The sequence below is a fragment of the Hippocampus bargibanti genome, linkage group LG06, assembly GCF_051943395.1.
Source record: "Hippocampus bargibanti isolate YZ-2025 linkage group LG06, ASM5194339v1, whole genome shotgun sequence".
Taxonomy (NCBI): domain Eukaryota; kingdom Metazoa; phylum Chordata; class Actinopteri; order Syngnathiformes; family Syngnathidae; genus Hippocampus; species Hippocampus bargibanti.
The window spans coordinates 15,571,681-15,598,801 of record NC_142739.1 but is presented as its reverse complement, the minus strand read 5'-3'; the positions used below and the strand labels follow the sequence as shown (position 1 = coordinate 15,598,801).

The 27,121-nt window shown below is 45.5% G+C and overlaps 1 protein-coding gene and 1 pseudogene across 1 annotated transcript; one reads left to right on the top strand and one right to left on the bottom strand.

The window, feature by feature from the left end:
- Nucleotides 1-1,770: 1,770 nt before the first annotated feature.
- LOC148896601 (uncharacterized) lies at nt 1,771-3,318 on the top strand (annotated as a pseudogene).
- Nucleotides 3,319-22,773: 19,455 nt separating this feature from the next.
- Nucleotides 22,774-25,852, bottom strand: LOC148896600 (uncharacterized). Its single transcript, XM_088999109.1, has 2 exons — nt 25,776-25,852; nt 22,774-23,852 (listed from the first exon to the last, which is right to left on the bottom strand). The coding sequence occupies exon 2, from the start codon at nt 23,789-23,791 to the stop codon at nt 23,180-23,182; it is 612 nt and encodes a 203-aa protein (XP_088855235.1). The 5' UTR covers nt 23,792-23,852; nt 25,776-25,852; the 3' UTR covers nt 22,774-23,179.
- Between the last annotated feature and the right edge of the window lie 1,269 nt (nt 25,853-27,121).

Sequence of the window (27,121 nt, the reverse complement as noted above, 5' to 3'; positions counted from 1 at the left end):
AGATGAGAAGAAAAGGAATGAATGCTAAAATGAAGGGGAGAAACAACAATCACAACAAATGGAAAAAGTAATAGGAAAAATAAATGGATAGCAAATAGTGGTTTCACCAGAGCAGCTGAGAGACTGGACATTTTCTATTCTCCGTGCCTCCCACCTGAGAATAATTTGCTGAGGCTGAGTACATTGTGATTTAAGAAATATAATATTCTGTCTGTTAAGATTTCAGTATCGTTCCAAAAGCGGCCGAGGGCGACAAGAAAGACGAGCAGATATAAATTGTTGGATAGTTCTACAAGTTATGATATTAATTTACGGTAGAACGGAAGCCACCTGGTGGTTATTAGGCACCGTTGGTAGGGGAAGATTCCAGTCGGACCTGGCAGACCCGAACGTGTTGTGAGGGTTTGTTGGGAACGTCTGGCGGAATCCCCTGTCAGAAGTAGTTTCAAGTCCCACCTCCGGCAGAACTTTTCACATGTCCCGGGGGAGGTTAGAGACATTGAGTCCAAATGGACCATGTTCCGTACCTCCCTTGCTGGGGCGGCCAATCGGAGTTGTGGCCGTAAGGTGGTTGGTGCCTGTCGTGGCGGCAACCCCCATACTCGCTGGTGGACACCAGTAGTAAGGGATGCCGTCAAGATGAAGAAGGAGTCCTATCGGGCCTACATGGCCTGTGGCACCCCTGAGACAGCTGACAGGTATCAATTAGCCAAGCGGAATGCAGACTCGGTGGTCACCGAGGCAAAAACTCGGGCATGGGAAGAGTTCGGTGAGGCCATGGAAGCTGACTTCCGGACCGCTTCGAGGAAATTCTGGTCCACCATCCGGCGTCTCAGGAGGGGAAAGCAGTGCACCACTAACACTGTGTACAGTGAGGATGGGTGCTGCTGACCTCGACTCGGGATGTCGTGAACCGGTGGGCAGAGTACTTCGAAGACCTCCTTAACTCCACCAACACGCCTTCCTTGGAGGAAGCAGTGTCTGAGGACTCTGAGATGGACTCGCCGATCTCTGTGGTTGAAGTCACCGATGTGGTTCAAAAGCTCCTTGGTGGCAAGGCCCCTGGGGTGGATGAGATCCGCCCGGAGTTCCTAAAGGCTCTGGATGTTGTGGGGCTGTCTTGGCTGACACGCCTCTGCAACATTGCGTGGTCATCGGGGAGAGTGCCTCTTGATTGGCAGACGAGGGTGGTGGTCCTCCTTTCTAAAACGGGGGATCGGAGGGTGTGTTCCAACTACAGAGGGATCACACTCCTCAGCCTCCCTGGTAAGGTCTATTCAGGCGTTCTAGTGATTGCGTCCGTCGGGAAGTTGAGCCTCAGATTAAGGAGGAGCACTGTGGCTTCCGTCCCGGCCGTGGAACAGTGAACCAGCTCTACACCCTTAGCAGGGTCATCGAGGGTGCATGGTAATTCGTCCAACCAGTCCACATGTGCTTTCTGGACATAGAGAAAGTGTTTGACCGTGTCCCTCGTGGAGTTCTGTGAATGGTTCTTCGGGAGTATGGGGTACAGGAGAGCCTGATACGGGCCATTCGGTCCCATTACGACTGATGTCAGAGTCTTGTTCGCATTGGCAGCAGTAAGTCGACATAGTTTCCAGTGAGGGTTGGGCTCCACCAAGGCTGCCCTTTGTCACGGATTGAGTTCATAAGTTTCATGGACAGAATTTCTAGGCGCAGCCAAAGCGTTGAAGGGTTCCATTTTGGTGGCCTCAGTGTCAAGCTCATATAACCCCATACCCATATAATTTGGACAAGATGGCGCCGCGAATGGCAGCCTCGGTCACACGCTCCCTAGTATTGTTCCTGGTTCTGTCATTTTCATTTGTTTTTTGCGACCCTGCGCGACTTAGTTACACGAGTGAAGAGTTGCTGAGCATTGAGGAATCCACTCTTGGACTATTTTCATCGACACAACAAAATCCACAAGGTGTTTCGGGGCTGCTCGCTTGTCAAGCTACGGTAGCGTTGATTTCGAACGCCGCTCCCATCGATCCATCTCGCTAATCTACGCTCACTACTGAACAAGATGGACGAACTTATTCTTCTCACAAAAACCAATAAAACTTTTGCACGTTCTGCTACTCTGTGTTTCACTGAGAACTGGCTCAGTGACCGCCATCCGATTCCGCGCTACAGCTACCCGGCTTCCGTCTCACCAGAGCCGACCGCGACACCGAACAATCAGGAAAATCCAAAGGTGGTGGAATATGCTTCTACATCAACGAAGAATGGTGCACCGATGTCACGATGCTTGACGCACACTGCAGCCCTGGCTTGGAATCGATGTCTCTCAACCTCAAGGCATTCTTCTCGCCGCGTGAGTTCGCTTCCTTTATTCTCGTCGCCGTGTACATCACACCACAAGCTAATGCTAAAGCATGTATACAAAGGCTACGACCATGTAAACAAACTCGAACTAAAATATCCAGAGTCACCCCTGATCATTTTGGGCGATTTTAATCAAACACGTCTAAACCTCTAAACCGTGAACTTCCCAAATATAAGCAGCATATTGACTGTGTTACCAGAGAAGAAAACATTCTAGATCACTGTTACACAGCACTCAAAGGGGCATTATTGATCTGTGGCGCATGCAGCATTGGGTCTTTCTGACCACTATTTAATCCACTTAATTCCCACATACAGACAGAAACTCAAATGTGTATAACCGGTAGTCAAGACTGTTAAGAAATGGACTGATGAAGCAAAGTTAGCTCTACAAGAATGCTTAGACTGCACTGATTGGAGCGTCTTTGAAAATTCAACGTACACATTGGATGAATACACAGACACTGTAATATCATACATTAGTTTCTGCGAGAACATGTGTGTACCAACAAAGTCCTTCCGCTCATTCAACAACATCAAGCCATGGTTCACTCCCAAATTCAGGCATCTTAGGAAAGAGAAAGAGTCTGCATTTAGAAGCGGCAATCGAGCAGTTTACAAACTCGCCCAAAACAGATTGACAAAGGAAATTAACATCGCAAAGAAAAGTGATGTGGAGAGGCTTAACAAACAGTTCTCCGCGAACGACTCTGCATCGGTTTGGAATGGCCTGAAAGCAATAACAAATGATCGTTTACTTTCCCCCCAAGCAGTGTACAACAATGGTATGGCTGATGAGTTAAATACATACTTTTGCCAATTTGAAAAGGACACCCCCATTTCCCTCGTATGCCCACCATTACCAGAAACTACTGCCCTCTGTTCTACAGATCCACTGGATGTCAGATGGCTCTTCAAGCAGCAGAAGATCAAGAAAGCTGCGGGACCTGAAAGAGTGTCCCCCTCCTGCCTGAAAGTCTGCGCTGACCAGCTGGCTCCGGTCTTCACACGAATCTTCAACAGATCCTTGGAGAAGTGTGAAGTCCCATCCTGCTTCAAGCAGTCTACTATCGTCCCAGTTCCAAAGAAACCAGCACCCTTGGGATTGAACGACTATAGACCTGTTGCTCTGACGTCTGCGGTCATGAAGTCCTTTGAACGCCTCGTGCTGAACCACCTAAAGAACATCACCGGACCTCTGCTAGATCCTTTTCAGTGTGCCTGACGGGCAAACAGGTCTGTGGAGGATGCAGTCAACATCGGACTGCACCACATCCTCGACCACCTCGACAACACAAAACCTACGCAACGATCCTGTTTGTGGACTACAGCTCTGCGTTCAATACCATCATCCCAGAACTCTTCAGCCCCAAACTTCTCCAGCTTGGTGTGTCCCCTACGATCTGCCAGTGGATCCTCAACTTCCTGATAGGACGGACACAACAGTTCAGACTGGGAAAAATCATCCTCAACACGAACCACGAGCACTGGAGCCCCGCAGGGATGCGTCCTCTCCCAATTGCTCTTCTCTCTCTACAAGAACGACTGCACCTCATCGCACCCAGCTGTCAAATTCATAAAGTCCGCAGACGACACCACGGTCATTGGTCTCATCAAAGATGGCGACGAGTCTGACTCCCGACAACAAGTGGAGCAGCTGGAGCTCTGGTGCAGTCGTCACAACCTGGAGCTGAACACGCTCAAGACAGTAGAGAGGATCGTGGACTTCAGGAAACCACAGCTACCCCTCACACTCTCCAACAGCCTCGTGTCAACCGTTGAGACCTTTAAGTTCCTGGAAATCACAGTCTTCCAGGACATTAAGTGGGAGGTCAACACCAACTCTATCCTGAGAGAGGCCTAACAGAGAATGTACTTCCTGAGGCTGCTAAAGAAGCAGGGCCTGCCACAGGAAGTGCTGCAACATTTCTACACGGCTGTCATCGAATCCATCCTGTATTCTTCCATCACCGTTTGGTTCGGGGCCGCCACAAAAATGGACAAAATCCGACTTCAACGGACAGTTAGGAGAGCGGAACAAATCATTGGCACCGCCCTACCCACTCGTGAGGACTTGCACACTGCAAGAATCCAAACTGGGGCGCGGAAAAAATCCTACTGGACCCTCCGCACCCTGCCCACCACCTTTTCCAGCTACTCCCCTCAGGCAGGCGCTACCAATCCATGCGTACCAAATCCAGTAGACTTTTAAACAGCTTCTTCCCCCAACTGTATAGTGCGGGAACTGTATAGTGTCGCTTTGCAATTTTTTTATGATGATACTAGTGCAGTGTGTTCGACCGGAAACAAATTCCTTGTGTGTTCTACATACTTGGCAATAAAGGTGATTCTGATTCTGATTCTCTAATAACATCTCTGCTTTTTGCAGATAACATGGGGCCTTCAAGCAATTGGGATGGGAATCAGCAATTCCAAATCTGAGACAATGGTTCTCTGTCGGAAAAGCAAAAAATAAATAATAATATATTAACTTTGAGAATGCCTTCCCAATGGGTTGAAATATCATAAAGAAAATGACAATAATAATCAAAATGCCATTTTCAAGCTGCAGTCATTCGGAGGGTTCTCTGCATCCCCAACTTTTGTATTGATAAATGAAATGGAATGGCATCTACGACGCATATCTGTGAGGCTCGAAATCTGTCTGCCCGCAACATAATCAAATTTACCTAATTGACATTAAATTCATTGCTCCAATCATAAGACATGGTCCCAGCAGGCGTAAAGTTTAGTCTTTGGTCAGCCATCAAATTGTCAGTTTTCCCTGGGGCGTGTCAAAGGAAATCCCGTCAGTGCACTGAAACACCCAGCATGCTGCACAGAGATTAACCAAATTCCCAAACATGTGAATCAAGTCTTAAATCGGCACAAAAATCGGGACATGTCCATTTTTACACTGAAGCGGGGCTCTCATTGAAAACAGTGACCAAAATGCTACTAGAGTTCCTTCAAAAATTGAACCTCCAATCATGCAAGTGGCTGTTTTTTTCAAGAGCTACAATATATATATATATTTTTTTTTTTAACCTCAAATGTTATCCAATCGGGTTCGAATATTGGCCCTCAACAATAAAGTTTCCTCCCTGTCATGGGTAATTTAAGAACAATTATGAGCAGTCTTCCTGCTATCCAAGCTTCATCACACTTTCCAACAGAGCGGGGGATTGTGGCCTTTGAGTAACTGCCTTAACGTTTGATGTCAAATTGCATGGACCTTCACCACTTAAAGGACAACCGACGCCACTTCTTTGTTTCTTAACTGATATCAGATAAACGTTTTATAGCAAATAAAATACCCAAAATGATATGAGAATAAAATGATATGATAAAATATATATTTTTATTCAAATGCAAAACACCAATAAAAATAACTTAAAGTGTCCAAAATCTGCAAAAAAATTGAGCTGCGAATTGGGCATTTTCAGAAAGTTCTGCCCCCACTTCGTGACGTCACGCCAAGATGTCTTGCATTGCTGGAGAATCAAAACAATGGCTTCAGATTCGGAGAATATGCTTTCTTGTTACACATCCAGTTATGAATATGATTCAAATAAAGCGTTTTTCCACAACTCCATGGACACATTAACTTTCCGACTAGAGGTAACAACATTCTGGAAAATGTCTTCACCACAAACAAAGGAGCCTACAAAGCCTACCCCCTCCCACACCTAGGAGCTTCGGACCACTCCACTATTATGTTAATGCCCGCATACAGGCCACTTGTCAAAGTCGTCAAACCAGTCAAGAAGCAGATAAGGGTGTGGCCTGATGGGTCGTCAGAGGCACTCAAAGACTGCTTCTCCAACACTGACTGGAACATGTTCAGACAAGCGGCCACCTACAACAACAACACCGACCTCCAAGAGTACACAGACTCTGTTACCTCCTACATGAGGAAGTGCATGGATGACGTGACTGTCACCAGATCTGTCACCATCCTGGCCAACCAGAAGCCATGGCTGACGGGTGAAGTCCACAGGCTCCTTAGGGCTCGGAACGCTGCCTACAAAGCTGGCGATGAGCTGGGCCTGAGAACAGCCAGGGCCAACCTGTCACGTGGCATCAGGATGGCCAAGAGACAGCACTCCAGGAGGATCGCCAACCACTTCAGAGACAGCAGAGACACCAGGAACCTGTGGCGTGGGATACAGACCATCACAGACTACAAGCCCTCTCCACAGACTTGTGAGAACTCCACCACTCTGCTGAATCAGCTGAACGACTTCTTCGCCCGCTTCGAGGCAGACAACAGCACTCCAGCACAGAAGACCCCACCACCTCCCAGCGAACAGGTGCTGACACTCTCCCAGGACAGCGTGAGGCTATCCCTCAGAGGGACCAACCCACGAAAAGCCCCGGGTCCCGACGGCATTCCTGGCCGTGTTCTGAGAGACTGCGCTGTGGAGCTCACAGATGTCTTCACGGACATCTTCAACACATCTCTGAGCCAGGCTGTTGTGCCCACGTGCCTCAAAGCCACCACCATCATCCCGGTCCCTAAGAAGTCGTCCCCCACCTGCCACAATGACTACCGCCTGGTCGCACTCACTCCCATCCTCATGAAGTGCTTCGAGCGGCTAGTTATGAACCACATCAAGGCTGCCGTCCCCCTCAACCATGACCCCTTCCAGTTTGCATATCGGCCCAACCGCTCTACCGATGATGCTCACCCACCTGGAGACCAGAGACTCCTACATCAGAATGCTGTTCATCGACTTCAGCTCAGCATTCAACACAATCATCCCCCAACAGCTCACCGATAAACTGAGCAAACTGGGGATCAGCACCTCCCTGTGCAACTGGCTGCTGGACTTCCTGACGGGGAGACCACAGGCAGTCAGAGTTGGCGACAACACTTCCAGCACCATCACGCTGAACACAGGGGCCCCCCAGCGGTGTGTGCTGAGCCCCCTCCTCTTCACTCTGCTCGCGCACGACTGCTCACCATCATCACCCAGCTCCAACCTCTTCATAAAGTTTGCGGATGACAAGACTGCGGTGGGCCTCATCAACAACGACGAGGAGACAGCCTACAGGGACGAGGTCAGCCGCCTGGCCACGTGGTGCAAGGACAACAATCTCCGTCTGAATGTGGAGAAGACGAAGGAGATTGTTGTGGACTTCAGGAGAGTGCGCCCCCAGCATGCTCCACTAACCATCGACGGTGCTGCAGTGGAGAGAGTGAGCAGCACCAAGTTCCTGGGAGTGCACATATCCGAAGACCTGTCCTGGAGCCACAACACGGCATCAATCACCAAGAGATCCCACCAGCGCATGTACTTCCTCCGCAAGCTTAAAAGAGTTGGAGCTCAACTCAGAGTACACGCTACATGCTGTACGTTCATCCTGAACTCTATTTTTTTGTTCTTTGTAATTTTTTTCCTGCAAGACCTCACTTCAACCCTTTCTTGTTGTTTGTTTTTGCAATTACGACATTACGTCACTTTATGTACGTCACTTCCTAACTTTACATATGTCACTACCTCACTTTACATACGTCACTGCCTCACTTTCCAGACGACACTACCTCACTTTACATACAGAAATTACAAGTATTTTCTGTTGTCAATTGTATGTCTTTTAGCCACGTTATAAGTGCCTTGCATGTCTTGCACGCTGGGTCCGAGAGGACATTAATTTCATTTGTGCTGTATGTCATGCATATTAGCATGTTTGACAATAAAGCTGACTTTGACTTTGACTTTGACTTTGAAATAGTTCTGAAGAGAATAGCATACATGTCTGCAATTGATTAAATAAGTCCTTCCGTGTCATTTTGAGGCATTTGTACTGCAATGTAGCGTCCCAGAAAAGAGGCAGAAAATGGCGAACAAGCTCCTTGTGATGAATTAATCAGCCCGTTTCCACAGGCTGATAAATTGCTTATATGGAGCTTTGTCGCCCTCTTCTGGCTTTTTTTGGTGCAACATGACATTTTCAGACCAAACAAGCACAGCAAAATGCATTTACGTTATGGAAGGACTGCTACAATGTGTCCTTTTTTTTCGGTCAGGGGCGTTCCTTCAGTGACGTCACGTACGGACTCGTCACCAACTCAAAAACAAGACTTCCGGAATTTTCAGTGCGAGTCTTAAAACGTAAAATATAGCTCTTTCTTTGTAAAATACGCTCAGTAGAAGTCATTTGAAGCCATTTTACAAATTATGGACACAACTTGTCCGGAGACGTCGGTTGTCCTTTAAGAAGAGTCAGCCTAAAAATCACAAGACAGATGAGGAAAATGCAAAACTTTGTCGGTGGACTTAAAACCTACAACAGATTAAAAAAGAAATTCTATATTTTGAAAGAAAAATGTAAATCATTTCAATGATGAAGTCACGCTAAACCTACACGAAATCCGTACAACAAATTGCAAAATCAATTTACAGAAAAATCCTTAACTCAGTGAACCACAGAGAGCATGTCATTGAATCAAAATGTGGTATGAAAGGAATGAATCACAAATGACACAGCAGATAAATGCACAACGCCGACATGTTTATCGGAATGATATATATGTATAACTTTGCATTTCGAGGATGCATACTGCGTTCATGTAGAACACTCAATGTCATGAAACAAACGGAAAGTCATATGCATGTCATGCAAGAAGTAATCAATTGGCCGTGACAAGTCGACAGCTTTAATTTCTGCTATTTAGTAGTGGGCATGTTCTAAATTTCATGTTCAAATCTTGTCATCTTTTCTTTTATTGAATCAGTTTTACATCAATAAATAATCTCTCTCTCTCTCTCTCTCTCTCTCTCTCTCTCTCTCTCTCTCTCTCTCTCTCTCTCTCTCTCTCTCGCTCGCTCGCTCTCTCTCTTTCTTACTTCTTTCAGTCTGGCTTGCTGCTGAAATGCTGATCATAAATTGTTGAAGTGCAATGACTTGTCTCCTCCACTCTCACACAGTGGTCCTACTAGTACCAAGAACAGATTAAAAAGTGCGCCACGCCTTCCAAGCAGTCTCAGCATACTATTAGCATATATATGAGATTTGAGACATTTTCTAATATTCTCCAGAAGGACTCATCTGTCATGGCCTGGCGATGAATTATAAAATGCTTGTGTGCATGTAAGGAACCTGAAAAAGGGTGCCTTACTTAGATAACATTTACTTCCGATGTATTAAAAAGAGGGCAGGAGAAACAACATGCTGATATATTAATTAAAAAAGATACTTTTGTGCACAGGCGGCGTCAAGTGGTTAACACACCGGCTTCACAGTGCAGAGGTCACGGTTCGCGTCCCGGTACGGCCTCCCTGTGTGTAGTTTGCATGTTCTCCCCGGACTTGCATGGGTTTTCTCCGGGTGCTCCGGTTTCCTCCCACACTCCAAAAACATACATGGCAGGCAGATTGACCACTCCAAATTGTCCCTAGGTGTGAGTGTGAGAGTGACTTTGGTACGTCTTTGTGTGCCCTGCGATTGGCTGGCAACCAATTCAGGGTGTCCCCCGCCTCGTGCCCGAAGACAGCTGAGATAGGCTCCAGCACCCCCCGCAAACCTAATGAGGAATAAGCGGTACGGAAAATGGATGGATGGATGGACTTTTGTGCACAATATTACCAATGCTATTGTTGAGTGTAAGGTAGCGGTGAATGAGGGACTGCGAGTTATGCTGCGAGAAAAGTACTGATCAATGGCCTTTCATTTAAGAAAACATAACAAAACAATAGAGCATATTAACCAATCCCTCATGGGCTGCACAGATGCGTTTTATTTCTGCAAATATCCCATGTTTTAATTAATTTGGTGAAAAGTGCATTGGCCCGTGACCTAAATTAATCGCTTTCTATTAGATTACCTTATTGTAGATGAGACTATGCTATAGTATTAAGATTGTTGTACATTTTCTTACATTCAATTTTCTTGAACATGATTGTTAAAAGAGCAAGCCGTGATATATCTTTCATTCTCTCTCTCTCGCTCTCTCTCTCTCTCTCTCTCTCTCTCTCTCTCTCTCTCTCTCTCTCTCTCTCTCTCTCTCTCTCTCTCTCTCTCTCTCTCTCTCTCTCTCTCCCTTCCGTCCGTTTTAAGATTATGACAAATGTGGTTCATGGTGCTTTTGGCTCTGTTAATTAAAGCTAGCTAAAATGCAGTGGCCTGTATCCTACTGCTATCAAACCATATAGCTTGGGGAGAAAAGATGTACATAAACCTGCCATTAATACAGATTTTCCAATTCCCACTAAGTATGTTCTTATACAATAATTACTGTTGCCCGTGTGGCAAAAAGTTGAGAAGGGCTCAGTCTTGGAGGCACTGTAAAATGGGGATGCGAAATGACCAAAAAGTGGAAGATGCTGTATCGTAGAAAAAATGCTTAAATACTACCATAATAAGAAAATAGTAAACATTCCATCTTGTTGATACTTTTCAATTCAGTTTTGCCTGTAATCCGAAATGATAATGCCGTTTGGAAATTGGATGCTCTTGAGAGCTGTCAAAAAGAACAAGAGCACAGGCGGCAGTCCTTGTATTCATCACATGTTTTGGAAAACAACCAAACTCAGCAGTCTGCCTCCTATCTTTGCTATCAAATCTATTGGATTGGGTTATTTTACATTTTGATTGAAATGATGTCCACGCTAGATAAAAGCACAAACCCAGCCATTGTAATTGAATCAGGGTGCAGTTGTTTATTCGCTTGATCTACAGCTGTGATTTCCATGTCCTAACATCCAATGCATAAAAGATCCACTCCTGTTTAACACACTTCTGATTAGATCTGTTTAAAATAACAAAACAAGAGGCATCCGTGTCTTGAGATGGACTTGCATCAAGATGGTACATTTGACGGCATCGGGAGATGCCCAAAGAAAGGAGCATCTTCTCTCTCCTTGATGAGTTCTGGTGTGTGTGTGTGTGTGTGTGTGTGTGTGTGTGTGTGTGTGTGTGTGTGTGTGTGTGTGTGTGTGTGTGTGTGTGTGTGTGTGTGTGTGTGTGTGTGTGTGTGTGTGTGTGCGTGTGTGTTTGTGTGTGTCTCTGTTGTGCACGTGGATGCGTGTGTGCATGCTGACTGCTCAAGCAGCACCATCTGGTTAACTTTCAATGCGTGACCAAAATGTACATTAAATTAACGTGACACAGATGCCCGATGAACATTATATTTGGGTAAACTCTGAATGGCATATGAAGTTAATCTTAGATAGACTTTATAATATCTTTTGATGAGTTATGCACACACGAAAATCTTTTAGGTATTCAAGATTTGCTTGTTTTGAAATAAGTGGGATTCAATTGTTGGTTACTTTAAATTATATCTCAATGTATATATTATATGTATGTGTATGTAACGGTGTACATGTCTGCAATACATAAAGGAAGTGAATACATTGTATAGTCACCTGTGTACATTGACAAGCATCACAGAACATATATTATATATTGTATTATTATTATTTTGATTCATAGTGTTTCCAAAGGCTTCACGTGATATCGCTCGGTACGCTACGGTCGCCCTATAATCATGGATGTTTTTACAAGGACAATATTAAGGAAGCACTAGACAACGAATAGAGCAGGAAACTTCTGTGATCCTAACATTTGAGTTTCATTAATGTCTACTTGTGTGTGAATACTCACAAAGACGTTTTGCACATTATATAAATGATAATCATATGTGATTTTCCTATCGTCACATCTGTCAAACAGAAAACTTAAAGGCAATTGTTAATGATGTACTGTATTTAGGAAGCAAATCAAGCAGTTAGTTACCACCGATCTTTCGAGTGGTTTGGTACATTGGCAGAAGAGGAACGCATGACATTCTAGCCCTCTTTGACATAGACATCCCACAAAGCAACCACTTCATAGTCATAAAAGATCAGTTGCTAATCATCACAGACCATGTAGCTACAGCTGTGTGCAATTTTACTCTTTGACTTGGCATGCGACAATCTTAAAGGACAACCAACGTCTCCTGACAAGTTGTGTCCATAATTTGTAAAATGGCTTAAAATGACTTTGACTGGGCGTATTTTACAAAGATTCCACCGCATATAACTACAGTAAAGTCTCGTTATACAGATATTGGTTATATCGATAGTACTGCTTATTACGATACTATTTCTATGAACGCAAGGAGAAAATTTACATGCCGCAGGATCGGATATATCGATAGTCCGGTTATATCGATATTTTTTCCGACTCCCGAGAATATCGATATAACGAGACTTTACTATATTTTACGTTTTAAGACTCGCGCTGAATATTCAGGAATTCTTGTTTTTGAGTTGGTGGTGAGTCTGTACGTGACGTCACTAAAGGAACGCCCCTGACCGAAAGAAGACGCATTGTAGCGGTCCTTCCATCACGTCAATGTATTTTGCTGTACTTGTTTAGTCTGGGGACCTCGTGTTGCACCCAAGACCCACCAGAGGAGGGCGTCCAAGCTCCATGGAGGGAATTTGTCACCTGTGGAGACGGGCTGATTCATTCCTCACGGGAGCTGGTCGCCATTTTTTCTGCCTCTTCTGGGACGATACATTGCAGTCCAGATGCCTCAAAATGACGCGGAAGGACTTCTTTAATCTATTGCAAACATGTATGCTTTCCTCTTCAGAACTATTTGAATCATATTCATAACTGGATGTGTGACAAGAAAGCATATTCTTCGAATCTGAAGGCATTGTTTTGATTCTCCAGCAATGCAAGATGTCTTGGCGAGACCTCATGAACTGGGGGCGGGACTTTCTGAAAATGCCCAATTCGCAGCTCATTTTTTTGCAGATTTTGGACACTTTGAGTCATTTTCATTGTTTTTTTGCATTTGAATAAAAATATCATACTGCGTGTTTTGGGTATTTTCGATGCTATAAAACGTTTTCTGATATCAGTTAAGAAACAGAAAAGTGACGTCGGTTGTCCTTTAAGTGGTGAAGGTCCATGCAATTTGACATCAATACGTTAAGGCAGTTACTCAAAGGCCACAATTCCCTGCTCTGTTGGAAAGTGTGATGAAGCTTGCATAGCAGTAAGACTGCTCATTTATTGTTCTTAAATTACCCATGACAGGGAGGAAACTTTATTGTTGAGGGCCAATATTCGAACCCGATTGGATAACATTTGAGATTAAAAAAAAAAATATATATATATATATTGTAGCTCTGGAAACAAAACAGCCACTTGCACGATTGGAGGTTCAATTTTTGAAGGAACTCTAGTAGCATTTTGGTCGCTGTTTTCAATGAGAGCCACGCTTCGGTGTAAAAATTTACATGTCCCGTTTTTTGTGCCGATTTAAGACTTGATTAACATGTTTGGGAATTTGGTTAATCTCTATGCAGCATGCTGGGTGTTTCGGTGCACTGACGGGATTTCCTTTGACACACCCCAGGGAAAACTGACAATTTGATGGCTGACCAAAGACTAAACTTTACGCCTGCTGGGACCATGTCTAATGATTGGAGCAATGAATTTAATGTCAATTAGGTAAATTTGATTATGTTGCGGGCAGACAGATTTCGAGCTGTCCTTTAAACTTAGATGTGTCAGCGCCGGTGACTGCCATGACAGGTAACCCGCCCCATGTCGTCCCTTTAAACTGTTTGTTCTGTTGTTGCAGAACATCCATCCATCCATCCATCTTCTGCCGCTTATCCGGGGTCGGGTCGCGGGGGCAGCAGCTTCAGTCGGGAAGCCCACACTTCCCTCTCCCCAGCCACTTCTTCCAGCTCGTCCTGGCGGATCCCGAGGCGTTCCCATGCCAGCTGGGAGACATAGTCTCTCCAGCGTGTTCTGGGTCGTCCCTGGGGTCTCCTGCCAGTGGGGCATGCCCGGAACACCTCACGAGGGAGACGTCCCGGGGGCATCCTAATCAGATGCCCGAGCCACCTCATCTGGCTCCTCTCGATGTGGAGGAGAAGCGGCTCGACCTAACGGAGAAAGCTCATTTCGGCCGCTTGCATCCGGGATCTCGTTCTTTCGGACACAACCCATAGCTCGTGACCATAGATGAAGGTTGGGACGTAGATCGACCGGTAGATTGAGAGCTTTGCTTTTTGGCTCAGCTCCTTCTTCACCACGACAGATCGGTACAAAGTCCGCATCACGGCAGACGCCGCACCAATCCGCCTGTCGACCTCTCGATCCCTTTCACCCTCACTCGTGAACAAGACACTCAGATACTTAAACTCCTCCACTTGAGGCAAAATCTCCTCCCCGACCCAGAGAGGGCACTCCACCCTTTTCCGACTGAGAACCATTGTCTCAGATTTGGAGGTGCTGATTCTCATCCCAGCCGCTTCACATTCGGCTGCGAAACGCTCCAGCGAGAGTTGGAGAGCTCCACTTGAAGGCCCCAACAGTACAACATCATCTGCAAAAAGCAGAGATGCTATACTGAGGCTACCAAAACGGAAACCTTCAACGCTTCGGCTGCGCCTAGAAATTCTGTCCATAAAGGTTATGAACAGAATCGGTGACAAAGGGCAGCCTTGGCGGAGCCCAACCCTCACTGGAAACGGTTCCGACTTACTGCCGGCAATGCGAACCAGACTCTGACATCGGTCATATAGGGACCGAACGGCCCGTATCAGCCGCTCCTGTACCCCATACTCCCGAAGTACCCTCCACAGAACTCCACGAGGGACACGGTCAAACGCTTTCTCCAAGTCCACAAAACACATGTAGAGTGGTTGGGTGAATTCCCATGCGCCCTCGAGGACCCTGCTAAGAGCTGGTCCACTGTTCCGCGGCTGGGACGAAAACCACACTGTTCCTCCTCAATCTGAGGCTCGACTTTCCGACGGACCCGCCCCTCTAGGACCCCTGAATAGACCTTTCCAGGGAGGCTGAGGAGTGTGATCCCTCTGTAGTTGGAACACACCCTCCGGTCCCCCTTTTTAAAAAGGGGGACCACCACCCCGGTCTGCCAATCCAGAGGCACTCTCCCCGATGACCACGCAATGTTGCAGAGGCGTGTCAGCCAGGACAGCCCCACAACATCCAGAGCCTTTAGGAACTCCGGTCGGATCTCATCCACCCCCGGGGCCTTGCCACCGAGGAGCTTTTTAACCACCTCGGTGACTTCAGTCACAAGGATCGGAGGGCCCACCTCGGAGTCCCCAGACACTGTTGCAGAACAGTGACAGTGAAAGAAAAACACCAATAATTATTTTTAGGAATATTCACTCTCCTAACTATGTTGTAATATCACAATGACATCAATCACATTTTAGCCCCGAAAAATATGAATACTTTGTCATCACGACTTGTAAAACTTTCAGTCAAGAGAGACACTACAGTATATGATTTGGGCGATAAAAATCATAGTTTCTGAAAAATTACAAAGAGTCCTTTGGCAAAACAAAATTCCTACTTATTTCAAACCGATAAACACGTTAAGGCAAAAATTAGTGCATCCAAAAGATAGGCGACCAAATGAAAAACAAAGTAATGTAGTTTGTTCAATACATTGTAAGAATGACAATTGTAAAGAGCAGTACATTGGGGAGACTCAACAAATTCTCAAAAAAAGACTTTATCAACATCGCAGGGATAATACGAGTGTGCCTCAATCGGCAGTACATTTGCACCTAAAAGCTAGCAACCACTCATTTGACGACAATGAGGTTAAAATCTTAGCGAAAGTACATAGATGGTTTGAAAGGGGGGTGAAAGAAGCGATTCTCATAAAACAACTAAATCCTTCATTAAACCGGTCTGGTGGGGTGAGGTTCAATTTGGATCGTTCATAGAATAGCCTGCTGAAGCAAAACAGGTTAGGCAACATTCGTAATGCTGATGAGGTGGGAGTGGGGCAAATAGGCCAGTCGTTAGTCAGGAATGTAGGGACAATCAGTGGGGCCACAGAGAGTGGTCCTCTGCTCCCCCCAACCTGAGAGTAGGGACCTATCATAGCTGTGTCCGGCGCCGCCATGTCCGGACATTAGGGATATATAAATAGGGCCGATACGATCAGTCAGACTTTAGTTCGCTGACGAAGCCTCTTGGATAGGAACGTCCGACACCTTCAAAAAGTACAGATGACGGCTGAAGAACCATTCTCATCGATATACCACTCCTGTACGACTGAGAGCTTACACAGACTAACAGGAATATCATGGAAAAATCTCATTTCATCTCATTTTCCGTACCGCTTATTCCTCATCAGGGTCGCGGGGGTTGCTGGAGCCTATCTCAGCTGTCTTCGGGCACGAGGCGGGGGACACCCTGAATTGGTTGCCAGCCAATCGCAGGGCACACAAAGACATACAACAGTCACTCTCACACTCACACCTAGGGACAATTTGGAGTGGTCAATCTGCCTGCCATGCATGTTTTTGGAGTGTGGGAGGAAACCCACGCGGTTCCGGGGAGAACATGCAAACTCCACACAGGGAGGCCGGACCGGGACGCGAACCGGCGACCTCTGCACTGTGAAGCCGGTGTGCTAACCACTCGACTACCGGGCCGCCCTCATGGAAAAATACAAATTCTAAATGCTATAAATCACAGGAAATCCAAAGGAACCATAGAAACCCATGACATAAAACAAAATGTGACATGAGCATTCATTTGCATTAAGTAATGTCCTTTGTAATTTGTTGGTCATATATTTTTTAGTATGATGTGGGTATATTGGATCGGCTTGCTGCCTTTTTAAAAATGTTTTCGGTATTACATCCTAATGGATTTTTTTGACCTGTCTTTGCCATTCTCCGATTGCCTAATATATAAAAAACCATTAGATCATAAACATGATTCAGTGAATCACATTTATGAGAACTAATAAATGCATACCGCACAATGGATGGCTGATCATCAAATAATCAGTCATATCACTTTGGGAGGAGGATGCTCATCAATCATGCTGAGCAAATAGTGACACATAGCCTGGTGAGCAACGCATACTGATTTTAGCATCACTCCTTGAAGGACCCTTTGATGAAAGTATCCCTTGTCCAACAATAAGACTGTCAGTGATACATTGGTAGTCAAATTTTTAGACGCATTAACTTGGAATTTTTCATCTAATATGGACTTATACTATTTTCATGATTAACTCGATCTTTCCCATCACAATTACAAGTATGGTACCGTATACGTTTCATGGGTTTGTACGCCTGACTGAAATGAAATTAATATATTTTCCACCAAGAATGAAAACAGTTTGAAATATGGGAATAGAAAATAGAATTGTTTTTGTGTTAAAAAAAACAACTAAAGTGAAGAATACCATATTTTCCATTGTACATGGTGCCCTAGAAGTCTTCATTTTCTTCAAAACATTGGTTTGGATTGGATTTGCCTTTATTAGTCTCACAGTGGAGAAATTTACATTTCACCTTACATTACCTTGCACCTTATACGCAGGTGTGCCTTATATATAAAGTCATATTGAGCCACAACAGGTCTCACAACTTCTGTCAGCACCCACCGACTCAATTTCCCCTTGTTCCTCTACTGGAGCACCTTATTATAATGGTGTGTGCCATATATTTGGAAAACGTTTATATATTTATACATGACATTTTGAAAATGTTTTTTTCATTCATTGAATGTGCGCCTTCTAAATCAATATGACATTTAAACAGCTTTCCCCCCAAGCCATTAAGTCTTTGCATTTTTTTTATGATCATACTAGTGCAGCATGTTCTACCAGTAACACATTTCTTGTGTGTTATACATACTTGTCAATAAAGATGATTCTGATTCTGATCTGTTTCTGACCTGATTCTGATTATAGTCCGCTATGCCTTATATATGAAAAATATTTGAAAATACACTATTAATTGGGGGTGCACTTTATACTCTGGTATGCCTTATACACCGTAAAATAAAGTAAATGTTTCCCATATGAAATCAGGATGCAGCACAAAACTCCTAAAATAACATGTCGTAACATAGAACTTCATCTGGAACAAAAATAAAATATGTGTAGTCTTTGACATTCACTGATATTCAGATTAGGCCGACGTGTCACAAAGTGCAACCTTTGTCCTTACTTGTATCAACCCCATCTACATTTCCGATCAGTACCGTATCTAAAATACAACGTTTTTATTTGCTCATGGTTTCATTAGTTTCTCCTGTTTAAGATGCTTTTGGGTCACCATGCTGTAATCAATCATCTCTATTAACGTTCATATCTCGCGCTCCACCAGCCATGACCTCTCGACAGCTGAGCTGAGATGTTATCACAGCATGCATGCTGCGTTTTCCTTTTCCAGACTGCCCAGTGTTACTGTACAACTCTCTCTCCTGTCTGCTTCAGTGGTGTCATGAGCTACCTATTGTCTTGTCGGGATTTTTATCAGGGAGTTGCAATTGCACAGTTTGGTACTTTCTAACCTATACAACTTGGAATATCTACAGTGACTCAACTCAACACGGCATGGTGAAATAGATACAATCTGATGTACTTATGTGTGCTTTGTCTTGACTCAATTAACGTTCCACTTACTTTTTATCTCTTCAAAGAAAAAGCGCGTTTTAGGACAAGCACTGGAAATTTGATTAACACGAGGAGTTAAAAATAAAATAATTCACATATTCCCATTGGTATGCCTGACTATTCACGTTGTATTGTATACTCCGACTGTGGTCTCGCTTCTGGCCAATAAAAAATGCATTGTAACACCAGAAAGATTGTCCGTACTGCCGGCAGGAAATGCAGTCATCCATGACATACGTCTGAATTCTGCGGCCCTCTGGCCATTTATTGAGATTACATGCCAATTAAAGTGATACATTAGTAAAACATAGTTTTCTTGATTATAATACCACGTCTCTGGACGTTCTGAGCACCAACAGCTGTAAGCAATAAACCATTGTGTTTGCCATGAACTGATATATTTGTAACCTGGCTAATGACCTCTTTCTGTGATAAGGAGTTTCCCCAGTCCTAAATTCTGTCCAACGCCAGCTCTTGTAGATGAAGATGGCTGTTTAACAAGCTGTTTCTGTTGACCTGATTGACCCAGGTTGTCTGTGCTTCAATTGTGTATTGAGTGACAAGTGTTGACTGAGCATATAACAGCATGAAACTTTTAAATATGATAACTCCTTATTCTCCATCAAACGGCTGCACTGCTGCCTAAAGAAAAGTGATTCAATGTTTTCACAATGGGATTTTCATAAAAATGGAATGTTTTTGATCTTTATATCCATATACATCAGACAAAAAGAATGTGCATAAAAGGATTAAACAGAGATTTTTACATGTTAATGCCAGTGTTTGACCTTTTCACTCACGATTGGTGTCAGCTCTTCAGACATATGCTCTCACACTCAAGGAAAGAAAGCGCCCATAGTTTTAATGGAGGGAAAAACACAAAGTAATACTGTGGAAATGTTAACAGCTTACAATTAAAAATGTGATTTATGTTCCAACCAGCTGTTAAATGACACGGCTGCCCCAACAATAATGATTTCCATATCATTAGTATGATAGTTTTATTGTCTTTTAATCACTAAATAAAACAGTTCATACCTGTCGAACCTTTACTGCATATCAGGGACTCTTAAATGAACCAAATGTTGGTTCACACAAGTAACATGGGTCAGCTGCAGTCGGGGATAGTCGGGGGTAATGATTAGATCATTAAAATTGAGTCTATGCTTCACAGAGCATAAAGAAAATTAACCTCCCCCACCAAGCCCATTTTTCTGCTGAACATGAAATAATGATTTTCTGCTAGTATAATTACAAAGCGAACATCTGATAGAGTCAGCATCCGGGGGGAGGATTATCACATGCATGAGTATTAGACCTCATTACCAGCTTGACTGCAAAATTATTACATCTTGTAATTGGATGGTGAGATTTATACACAGATTGGGCCGGGGTTCCTGGCTAAAATTGTAATTACAGGCTTCGCTGGTTCGCTACTTATCACACAGTGTGCAGGAGGGAGGAGGGATGAAAAACAAGCGGAGAAAGGAGAGGAAAGGACAAGAGGAAGAACCGTGTCATTAAGCAGCGCTCTGCTATCAATGGCAAAAAGACGTCTCGTCAGAGCTGTGTGGATGGGGCGAGTGGGGAGCAGCTTCCCTCTCCTCTCCTATTTATGAAGCCAAACAGCTGAGGTGTTTGCAGAAGGGGTGCAAAGGGGGCGAGGGATGGGGAGAGGCATTTATTATTGCCGGGCTTTTTCTTCTTGACAAATGGGATTTCATTTATTTAACCTCTGCTGATCTATTCCGGCGCAACGTATAAACAAGCCATCCGTTTTTATGACCGCTCCCGAATCAACGCCTCAATTATCTAAAGGCTAACTGAGTGTTAAAGTGAGCCATCTGCCAGTGGGAAGCCCATTGATTTAATTTTCCTTACAGTTGTAGCCACGTTATAACCGGGGCTCGGATTTGTGTTTGCAGAGGAAGACACGACGGATACACATATCCCTCATTGAACTTAAGTTCACAGTGTTCATGGGTTGCTGTTCGGAGTATGGCTCTTACACGAGCACACACACACACACACACACACACACACACACACACACACACACACACACACACACACACACACACACACACACACACACACACACGTAAACACACACAGACACAGATCTTAATCCTCAGTAGTTTAGTTACACAATGTGAAATCGAAAATAACAACTGAGACTAAATATTTATGTTAAAACTTTTTGGGGAGGACAACCTCAAGCGGCCTACGGAGCACTTTGCTTCTGTTGCACCCAACAAATGTGAATGACAATTGTTACTCTTTACATATGCCTGCAAATTGGTGTATTTATTGTCCTTACATCCATGATGTTTTGTGTGCCTGTCCTGTAAAGACCCTTGAGGAGCTAATCTAATCAGTGTGACCGAAGTAATGGCGCTGTTACTGTAGTGATGAAACCCCAAGTTGGATCAATGCTGCTATCAGTGCTCATAGTTGCAGCTGTTTCAACCCAGAGAGGGATACTTGTGCTTATTCCAGTGTTGTATTCTGCGCCCCCCGGCCTACAAACATTTGAGAACAGTTCACATGGAAACATCTAAACCTTCCACGGACAGCTATTACTACAGTGTACAGCAAGGGTGTCAAAGTCATTTTTTGCCGCGGGCCACATTGTAGTTATGGTTTCCTCTCGAGGGCCGTTATGAATTTGGGGAACCCATTAGAATGTTTAAATCCCTTCAAATATTACATATGGAGCACACAGCTAATTAACGAATAACTCGTTTTCAAATTTCAAGTCAAGAATAATGACTTTTATTGTGGTTGACATCCAAAAATATTAAATTTTGGCTCAGATTTTAGCAATCATTATGGAATTTAACAAGTTTGATTTGCTTTCGCGGGCCGAAAAAAATGATGTGGCGGGCCGGATTTGGCCCGCGGGCCTTGACTTTGACACCTGTGGTGTACAGCTTATAATGTTATCAGTTACAGGGTGAAATGGTTAAAAGACTGTTTCTCTCATAAATGTTGAGCTGATAAACATTACTTGTCATCAAAAATGACATTTAAGGATGTTGTGATACTTTTAACAACTAGCTGTCTAACTGTGTATGGCAAGATCCTTGTGAGGGCATTGTTGCATTGTGTTGTCTCTAAAAGTACATGTTTTAGAATAGCTAAAGCTCATTGTGTGGACTCTCTGAGTGGATTGTCTACAACCTTTAAAGTCCAACTGAACGTATACTTTTTCACGTTATATAAGGCCTTTTTGATCTACTTCGTAAAATATCCCATTAAAGTGCTGCGTAAATATTCAGGACCAAAACATGGACTTCTGAAAACCATGTCAAAACATTCAATGCATTACATCAACATGGCAGACTTTTGGCTGCATTTTTTTAAATACCGTAAATTCCGGACTATAAACCGCTACTTTTTTCCCAAACTTTCAACCCTGCGGCTTACTCAGTGATGCGGCCAATTTATGTAATTTTTCTAATGGCCGCCAGCGGTGCTCGAGTAGAAAAGGTAAGATTTAGACTGGTGGAATATATACGTCGAGGAAGACTGCATCTTCTTGTCTTGTGCATAAATTAAACTAGTGTGAATATACACTCATCATGGAAAATGCAAAAAGAAAGGCATATGACGCAGCCTTCAAGCTAAAAGCAATCGAGCAGTCCGATAAAGAAGGAAACAGAGCTGCTGCACGTAAACTTGGCATGAACGAATCGATGGTGAGACGCTGGAAACGGCAGCGGGAAGTAGTGGAGAAATGTAAAAAGACGAAAAAAGCTTTCCGAGGTAATAAAATCAGGTGGCCCGAACTGGAAAACCTTCTAGCAAACTGGGTGAACACACAGACAGCAGATGGCCGAGGTGTTTCGACAGTCCAGATCAGACTGAAAGCAAAAAAAAATCGCCACCGAAAAGTGTCAAGGCACTCGAGGCTAGAAGGCAGGACTTGAGTGACGAAGGAAGGTTGGAAGGTTTGGATCCGAAATACACGGCGAGACAGATTTCCAGGAAAAAAGTGTTTACTGAGACACACATCCAAAATAATAAACAGGGGAAGGTAAGTGACGGCAACTAACAATGACAGACCTGACGGCAAGGTAGTCGCGAGGGTTGCTTCCGGAAGTCTCCGACGGAGACGGTAATGTGCAATCGGCATATATAGTCAGAAGGCACAATCAGTAAATGAAAAACAGCTGTGGGAGCCCAGGTGAGTGATGATGGGAGGCAGGGAGCAGCGGAGGAGGTGACGGGAGGGGCGGGGCGCACCCAGTACGGCGACGAGATGTGACAGTGCCCCCCCCCCCCCCCCCTCAACGGACGCCTCTTGGCGGCCCAACAGGTTTGGATGGGTGGGCCGCATGGAACGCCCGGGTGAGAGATGAGTCGAGGATCCAGGAACGTGGGACCCACTGACATTCCTCCGGTCCATAGCCCTCCCTGTCAACCAGGTACTGCACTCAGAATCAGAATACCTTTATTCGTCCCGCAATGGGGAAATTTGCACCTGCCCATGCACCTGGAGTCCAGTATCTCCCGCACGTTGTAGACCGGTCCGTCGTCCAACATCCCGAGGGGAGGTGGGAGGGTGGGCGTGGGGGCTAAGGAGCTGGTTTCCACTCTCTTGAGGAGGGAAATGTGGAATACGGGATGGATCCGCATGGTGGGTGGCAGCCGGAGCCTCACCGAGACCGGGAAGAGGATGGCCTCGATGGGGAAGGGACCCGTGAAGCGTGGGCCCAGTTTGGCTGAAGTCTCCGCTAGCCGAATGTCCCTCGTGGACAGCCACACCTCCTGCCCGACCTGGTAGCTGGGTGCCTGTCGACGACGGTCCGCGACCAGCTGGTTCCGGGACACTGTGCGTGACAGGGCGGGCCTGGTATCCTTCCAGACTCGGTGGGCCCGTCTGAGGTGGTGTTCGATGGACGGGACCTCCACCTGGCCCTCCTGGGTGGGAAACAAAGGCGGCTGATAGCCACGGGCGGACATGAACGGGGACCGACCTGTGGCTGTGGAGACCAGGGAGTTGTGGGCGTACTCCACCCAGGGACCCATGGTAAGTGCCGGTTTTGCAGGAGCCACGCCAGGACCCGTCGGACGTGTTGCCGGTGCTCCTCTGCGGATCGATAAAAAATGAGAATGTCATCTAAGTATACAAACACAAAAACATTGAGGAAGTCCCTGAGCACATCATTGATTAGATTTTGGAAGACGGCGGGCGCGTTCGTGAGTCCGAACGGCATCAACAGGTATTCAAAATGCCCTAATGGCGTCTTGAACGCTGTTTTCCATTCATTCCCCTCACGGATACGGACCAGGTGGTATGCGCTACGGAGGTCCAATTTTGAAAAAAATGTAGCTAATTGAAGGGGCGCAAAGGCTGAGTCCATGAGGGGGAGAGGGTATTTGTTACGTATGGTGATGTCGTTCAGACCCCGGTAGTCGACACACATGCGCAGGGATCCGTCTTTCTTATCAATAGAGAAGAACCCTGCGCCCAGCGGAGAACGTGACGGGCGAATCAGTCCCGCCGCAAGGGAGGAGTATATATAAGTGCTCAGGGCTTCTCGTTCCGGTTGAGAGATAAACTAGGGCGCGGAAAATCCAACTGGACCCTCCGCACCCTGCCCACCACCTTTTCCAGCTACTCCCCTCAGGCAGGCGCTACCGATCCATGCGCACCAAATCCAGCAGACATTTAAACAGCTTCTTCCCCCAAGCCATTAACTCTTTGAACTCTTTGAACTCTTTCAACAGTAGCCAAAATGGAAGTGTGTAGTGCCACTTAGCAGTTTTTTTGACGACGATACTAGTGCAGCGTGTTCTACCGGAAACAAATGCCTTGTATGTTCTACATATTTGGCAATAAAGATGATTCTGATCTGATTCTGATTCTGATGAAAACGTCTGGAGTTCGGTAGTGGAGCCCCTTGCTGCAGTTTAATGGCACAGTCATACGGTCGGTGGGGCGGCAGGGATTGGGCGTTGTCCTTGCTGAACACCTCCCGCAGGTCGTGGTAGCACTGCGGCACGCCCTTTAGGCAGATGGCCTCGGGCGGGCCACCGGGGGAACGGTCTCGCCCTGCCGTCGCCGACCGCAGTCAGTTGGCGTAGCAGTAGGGGCTCCAGCCCTGAATGGTGGGGCCCTCCCAGAAAATGGATGGCTCATGTGTACTGAGCCAAGGGAGGCCCAATACCAACGGCACGTTCCGTTTAAGCGGGACAGTGATGTGGGTGACTTTTGCTAAAAGACGGCCAACAAGGTCAAGGATCTCCTTAGGGGGAACGAGATGAATCAGTTGACAGCCCAGAGAGTCAGCCAGCTGGGGAACGATAAAACATCCGTCGACCCCGAGTCCACTAGCGCCCGCACAGTCTGGGAGCGGCCTGGATCCGGAAGGCGACGGAGTACTCAGCTGCGGAGCGGGATCCCTGGACACAGTCGTGGAGCCGCCCCTCTGCTTCGACCTCCGTCACCGGATGATGGAAGACCCGGCGAAGCTCTGCCACGAAGTCCGGGTACGGCGCACACAGGTCCGGTCAGGACTCCCGGACAGCCAGCACCGAGGTGTGATGAACGCTACCTTGACCTCGTCGCTATCGTAGGCGTGGGATTGTTGTACGAAGACGAGCGTGCATTGCATAAGAAATTGCGCTCATCGCTCGGTTTCGCCTGCATAGCGGGGGGGAAAGGGTCGTGTGAGAGGCAATGTGTGTTTCGATTGACTCTACGCGTTGAGCCAGGGTGGTGGTAATTTGGCGGACTTCCGCGATGGCTTGTGCCAGCTGCTCGAACGCTCTGCTTGCATGATAAGGGCGGCGATGAATCTGTCTTCGCCGGCAGGATCCATGGGTGGTCGGAGAATTATGTCAAGGCACTCGAGGCTAGAAGGCAGGACTCGAGTGACGAAGGAAGGTGGGAAGGTTTGGATCCGAAATACACGGCGACACAGATTTCCAGGAAAAAAGTCTTTACTGAGACACGCATGCAAAATAATAAACAGGGGAAGGTAAGTGATGGCAACTAACAATGACAGACCTGACGGCAAGGTAGTCGCGAGGGTAGCTTCCGGAATTCTCCGACGGAGACGGTAATGTACAATCGGCATATATAGTCAGTAGGCACAATCAGTAAATGACAAACAGCTGTGGGAGCCCAGGTCAGTGATGATGGGAGGGGCCGTCTCCAGGGAGCAGCGGAGGAGGTGACGGGAGGGGCGGGGCGCGCCAAGGACGGCGACGAGATGTGACAAAAAGAAAAGTCCATATTTCAAAGGAGGACCTTTGTGGTGTCTTAGATTTATGAAACGAAAAAGTCTGTCCATCAGGAGACGGATACCTCTGTGTCAGCAACTTCTTCCCGACTACGAGGAACAAGTCGCACATTTTTATTTGGAATGAAAGTTATATTATTATTATTAAAACTTCGAAAACTCTCTCTGTGTACCGTCTTTATTTGTAAATATGTGTAACCCATGTACAATATGTATTTGCAACTGTATATTTTTGTAATGTATTTATTTGTATTTATTTTAGACACTTATTCTGATATGTTTTCCACGGGTGAATAACAAAGGAGGGGCGGAACAAACGTGGGGTGACGGGTTTAAGTGGGGACCGGTAAAGATGAGGGACTGACAAAAGAAAGGTGAAGAGGGGGTAAAAAGTTGGTTAAAGAAAAACCCGCGGTGGTGTGTGAGAGAAGACAGAGGCTCGACCAGACCCTGTGGATTTTTTTTGCACGCTGGCACGGAGGAGTTTGACCTGAACTGAAGTTATCGCTGACTCTGAGATAGATGAGGCGAGGTGACGACCAGCCACCTGTTTGTGGACGCGGCGGACAATAGTGGATATATCGATGAAAAGGTTTCTTCAGCCGTAGTCGGTACTTTTTTTGAAGGTGTCGGACGTTTCGCTTCATATCCAAGATGCTTCTTCAGCAAACTAAAGTCTTACTGGTAGTATCGGCCCTATATATATATATATATATATATATATATATATATATATATATATATATATATATATATATATATATATATATATATATATATATATATATATATATCCCTAATGTCCAGACATAGCGGCGCCAGACACTGCTATGATAAGTCCCTGCTCTCAGTTTGGGGGGAGCAGAGGACCACTCCCTGCGGGCCCACCGATTGTTCCTACATTCCTGACTAACGACTGGCCTGATTGCCTGATATTTTTTAATTATCACGGTTCTGTCGTAAACTGCACAGTCAACACTCTATGTGGACGAATTACCCTACATTTATCTTTCAATTCAAATTAAATGCTCAGAAGAACAAGGTGACATACATTAAAAGGTGCATGTCAATGTAGTGTATACCATGCACATATTTGTCCTATTCAATGCAT

What these genes read in the sequence shown, in the direction of transcription:
- LOC148896600 (XM_088999109.1), bottom strand. Translation starts at nt 23,791, where the DNA reads ATGGGTCCCTGGGTGGAGTACGCCCACAACTCCCTGGTCTCCACAGCC.